This window comes from Talpa occidentalis, unplaced genomic scaffold (assembly GCF_014898055.3).
Source record: "Talpa occidentalis isolate TD23 unplaced genomic scaffold, MPIMG_talOcc4v2.1 talOcc4.3, whole genome shotgun sequence".
In the NCBI taxonomy this organism is placed as follows: Eukaryota; Metazoa; Chordata; class Mammalia; order Eulipotyphla; family Talpidae; genus Talpa; species Talpa occidentalis.
This window is the reverse complement of record NW_023603184.1, coordinates 147053327-147058796: the sequence shown is the minus strand read 5'-3', so window position 1 is coordinate 147058796 and position 5470 is coordinate 147053327. Positions and strand designations below refer to the sequence as shown.

The 5470-nt window shown below is 48.9% G+C and overlaps 1 protein-coding gene across 1 annotated transcript in view; it reads left to right on the top strand.

The window, feature by feature from the left end:
- The first annotated feature begins 414 nt into the window (after window positions 1–414).
- The window catches only part of PDE6D (phosphodiesterase 6D), a 47854-nt gene continuing 42798 nt past the window's right edge, over window positions 415–5470 (top strand). Inside the window, exon 1 of the mRNA XM_037524229.2 lies at window positions 415–623. Coding sequence (XP_037380126.1) covers window positions 574–623 — 50 coding nt within the window. The 5' untranslated portion in view covers window positions 415–573. The remainder of the gene's footprint in view (window positions 624–5470) is intronic.

Sequence of the window (5470 nt, the reverse complement as noted above, 5' to 3'; positions counted from 1 at the left end):
AGTTACAGGGGGCAAGGGATGCTGGGATTTGTAGTCCGTGGGCTTCTGTTGCGTGCTGGGATCTGTGGTCTCGGGGGCGGGGGCGCCTCTGGAATGCTGGGAAATGTAGTCTCGGCCACCTCGCACAGGGCAACCCGCCGTCATCCCAGAGCCCTAGGGTGCTCAGCGGCGGGAGCGGCCCCCTAGAGCCTTGGCAGACGTGGGGCCAGCCTCCGTGGGGCAAACGCTAGGCAACCGCCCCGAAAGAAAAATTGCCCTACGGGACTTCCCGGGGAGGGCCCTTTCCACGGACGCTCCCGTCCCCCTGCGAAGCCGCTGAGCGCTCCTATTGGCTGGCCGGGACGCCCGTCGCGGGCGCGGGCTTGCCATTGGCTGCGGGGCGGGCGCTGCGCGACGGGGAAGGAGAAGGCTCCGAGCGGGAGCCGCGGGAGGGCGAGGCCGTCCGGGTCTGGCCGCTGCCGCTTCTCGCCCGAGGTGTCCAGGCCGGGCTGCGGCTCGTCCCCGGCGTCGGGCGCCGTCTGCGAGGCTCGGCCGGGCCGGCGTGGGACAGCCGCGGGCGGCGGCCGCCGCATCATGTCAGCCAAGGACGAGCGGGCCAGGGAGATCCTGAGGGGCTTCAAACTGTATCCGCCGGGCGGGCGGGGGGGGGGGCGCGCCCTCGGGGGCGCCGGGGCGGCGGGCGGGGGGGCGGGGGGCGGCGTCCGCGCCGGGGCGGGGGGCCGGGAGGGGGCGCCCGGGCCGGGGACGGGACGTTGCGGGGCCCGGGGGCGGCGGCGGCGGGCCCGGGCTCGGGCCCCGGGGGGCGCCGGAAGCGGGGGTCGGGAGGCCGCCGGGGTCCCCCCCGCGCCCCGAGGCCGGGCAGGGGCGCCGCCGCCCGAAGGGCCGCGGGGGCCGTGGCGGAGTCCGGCAGCCGCGGGAGCGACGCCCCCCGGGCGGCGGGGAAAGTGACTCGGGGCGAGCGACCTTGTGGGGGGCGGGTGCCGCCGGGGTGCCACGCGCGCGGCCCCCCCACCCTCCCCGCCCTCCCCGTCGGCTCCACAACTTCTCCCGCACTTGTGGCTCCAGCCGCCTGGCCTCGCACGGCGCCGCGCCCCGCAGCCCCGCGGCCCCCTCCCGGCGGCGTGGGGACCCCCGGCCCGCGCGGGGTGCCCGGAGGCGGAGGCGCTCCGGTGCGGCCCCGGGGCTCCTGGGCAGGTTCCCGGCGGGCGCGCGTCGGGGTGGCGGGCGCCGCACCCTCGGAGCTGTCCAGCAATCACTGCATCGCGCCGGGGCCGCTGTAGGATCGCCCGGGCTGGGGCGTCGTTGCCGGGGCCTGCGGCGCGGCCTCCTCCCGCCAGTCGTGGGAAGTTCTGTGTTTTCAGGGAGTGAAACCTGTAACCTTAGGGTGCGGGTGAAAAAAATGCAGGCTTGTGCTTTACAATGTTTTCATTCTCCTGCCGGCCTTAAGCTCTTCTTACATCCCGTCTGAACCCTAAGGAACACTCTTACATTCCTTTTTGTGACATTGTGCTCGCCCCTGTTGGTTAAAACACTGTTCTCTGAGCTGCTTGTGCCTCACACCCGACCCGTTGTCACCCTTGCAAATTGTGATTGCTTTGTCATAGTCAAAAACCAAGTTGGTACTAAATTTTAGAATGCAGCATGCAAAAAAAAATTTTGTAGGAAGTCTTGGATATACAAATGAAATTGTTCAAATGGAGGCTGACCTGCTGTGCCCTCTTCAAAAAGCTGAGGGCTTTACAGTCTTTGCATATTGCCACTCACAATCAACTTTATGTGGTGAATTTATCACATCCCCTTTTCTAGCCCCCTGTGCTTTTCCATGTTGCTCTTCCTAAGGGAGCCTCTAAGAATATAGAGGACGGCTGAAGTGTTAGAAAAGCTGTGGCATGGGTTTAATTTTTCCCAGAAGTATTGCTACTTACCAGGTATGCTATAGAAGTAGAGGCTGTGGGAAATGATTTCAGAAGCCATGTTTCTGTGTGCTCGGAATCAATACAGAGCTGAAAACAAGGAACAGTCTTTTTTATGGATTTTCAATAAAGCGGAAAGGGAAAGTTTGAACTTCTCACCTTGAGTCTTCCTTCTTGAACCCGTTGAGAAAGAGGCTAAGCGACAAATATGGAAGAATCGAAACCGAACTTGCATCAGCCGGCTGGGAGGGAAGGTGAATAATTCAGGGATGCTATCCAGTCAAGACACAGGCTGTCAGGGCAAGTTTCACCTAAGGCTGATTAAATCTCAAGGGAAGCAGCCACATTTAAAAGTTAGCATGGCAGCAATGGAATGCTTATCCCATGGTACTCTTTATTGGCATGAGGATTAAGAGAGAAAAGGAGTTTTAGGATTTGTTGCTACCTGTAGGAATAAAATGAATGTTCTCCTAAGAAACCACCTGTCCGTTGGGTAAATTGTTTTTCTGAACTTTCTTTCAGAATGTTTCCTTAAGAAGGGAGTTTTGTTTTGTTTTTGTTTTTAATTGCAAATGATTAGAGGAATAGGTTTACACCTCTTCCGACAAGAGGTTCTACTCCCAAAAGAAAGCATTGTTCCATTCTCCCGCCAGCAGTGTCGGCAAAACTCATTTCCACGTGGACTATGTTGGTCTTTTCTATTTTCACTAATTTGTACAATAAATGATTGTTGTTTGAATTTGTACTTCCCTGGCTCCCTGCATCCCTGGAGCGGTGACGTAGCATGGAGGTAAAGAGAGAGTCTGGACTGTAGAACCCCGCTGCCTGTGTGGGAAGCCCAGCCCCGCACTCCTGGTTGTGCATCCCTGAGCAGCTTTTTCAACCTCTGCTTCCATCTTCTCTGTAGACGGGGATAAAAATAGTTGCTATCTCATAGGGTTGGTGGGAGATTAAAGGAGTTGACATCTAAAGCATTGAGAAGTACCGGATGCCTGGTGAGCAGTACGTGTCAGCTGCTGTTATTGTAATTAGAGGACTCCCCAAATCCATGTTTGACCAGTGGTGCTTTGTCTTCTGTGACTTGTCAGCTTTGGTTTTTGCCCATTTTTCTATTGAATTTGCTTATTTTTCTTGTTGCTTTATTAGATGTTCTTTAATATCATACTATATCAGTAAGATATTACGTGTTATGTGTGTGGCGAATATTTTCTCTCGGTGTTTTGCATGTCTCCTTTTTGTTGAACAGAAATTTGAAATTATCTTCTCGTATTCATCAGTATTTTCCCTGTGACTTTCTGCCTTCTGTGTCTTGTTTGAGAAGACCTTATCCCAAGATTAATTAACCAGCCTCCTGTGTCGTCTTCTCTTTTTTAACGTGTAGCTCTTTAATCCACCTGGAATATATTACACATATGATGTGTAGCACAAGTCACACTTCTCCTGCAATTCAGATAGCTTTGCCCCAGTACTGCTACCAAGCCGTTAGTGCATCCTTTCCCCCCACTGTTTTGACATGCTCTCTGTCATATGCTCAATTTCTATGAGTTGGGTTTATTTGGGGAGTATTTCTGTTGCACTGATCCACTTGGCTCTTCCTGTGTCTCTACACATTGGTTTAATTATATTGTACTTCTATATGTGATTCAGTGGGGCTTACAGTAGGACTGATGGGTCATGAACCAAGTATATGTTTTTAAAGTCATATTGTAAAGTCTTAATAAATAGTTGTGACCCTTCTATATACATAGAACCTTGCTGTATGCTTCCAATAAATACTTAGTATGAATAACGTACTTTATAAATCAGAGATAGACTTTGTGTCTGAGACAACTCAATATATGCTTTTGTATTTGCCGTAAGTTATTTCAAAACTGAAATACTTGCCAACCCACCCCTTTTCACATACATTCAGTTCATATACATTAAGAGTCTTGCATTTCTCTCTTTTTTTAAAAAGATTTATTTTATTTTATTTTATTTTATTTATTTATTTATACAAGCACTGGGCACAGTCAGAAGCGCGGGAGGGTGAGAGAATTCACCAGAGCCAGAGCGGGGAGCAGAGCAGGCAGAAGGACCGAAGCACACTGCTGAGGGGAGCAGCGGGCGGCAGGAGAGGTCTGCGCGCCGTGCGGGACCCTCCTCCGGTGGCCGGGGAGCAGCCGGGGATCGAACCGATGCTGCAGAGGCTGCGGGCAGCTTCGCAACCCAGCGCTCAACCGCTGCACCACTGGGGAGGCCCAGCATTTCTCTCTTGTTTGTTAAAAGCAGAACACTTCCTACTTAAACATTAAAAATAAGAATGAAATATTACTTGGGGAGAAAATATGTTTCTCCTGGAAATGTTTCTAATTTGAGAATTTTAAGTAGCTGATATAAAGATTGTGTTTGTCAAATAGTCCCCATTTCATTCAGTTAACAAAGGTCTGTGGGGTGACTTCTGTGTAGGACTTTGTGCACTTGAACTACACAGAAAGGAATGAGTCACAGTCCCTTCTTTCCAGAAGCTTAACCATATTTATGTCTGCTGAGAAGGGATATCTGCAAAAGTAATGCATTTTAAAAGGCATTTAATTTTTCTATTATAAACTCCAGGCACCTAGAAATGGCCTTTGTTAATTTTGTAATATAGTTTTATAATACAGGTAATTGTAATGTATTTGTTTTATAAAAATCAGAATCATAAGCTTTATTTTATAACTTACATTTTTCACTTAGTAATTAATTTACCATGTTCATAATTTCCAAACATAGCTACTGTTGACCCTGAACAGGGTTTGAACTATGCAGGTTCAGGTTATACATGAACTTTCTTACAAACAGGTGGCGTAAACTTACTGTTTTGCTAAATACAGTGAAATGCTGTAAATCTGTTTTTCTTGTGGTTTTCACAATAGCATTTTACTTTCTCTAGCTTAATTGTAAGAATACAGTGTATAATACATACACAAATTATGTGTTGCTTTACATTTATGTATCAATAAGGCTTCCAGTCACCAACAGCCTACTGGAAGTTAAATTTTGGGGATGTCAAAAGTTAAGTGAATTTTCAGCTGTGCTGGAGCAGGAGGGTTGTGGCGAGGCAATGACCCAAACCTCTGCATTGTCCGAGGACCAAATGTGCTTTCAGTGACATAGATTTGTCACAGTCTTCTTATAGTGATTTTCTAATGTAGTCTATAATGCTCTGTTCTGCCTATTTGAATTACTTTTCCCTCAACATAAATATAAAACTTTTTAAAATTAATATCAAGAAACTGGCAGACTGCTGTAAGAAAGGATTGTGCTTTTATGATTTCATTATTTTTAATCCATGTGGAATTTGCTCTAAAATAGGAAGTACCTTTTTAAAGTTTAGCTAGTTGTCCCCATTTATTTATTTATTTATTTATTTATTTATACGCTGGATGTTGATAGAATATCCACAATATAAATGACTGCCTAGAAATCAATAATGATAAATATTTAACTCAAAATGGACAGAGGCTATGAACAAACAATTCACAGAAGAAAAGTACAAATGACCGACAAATTCAGAGATGTTCCAACTTCTTAAT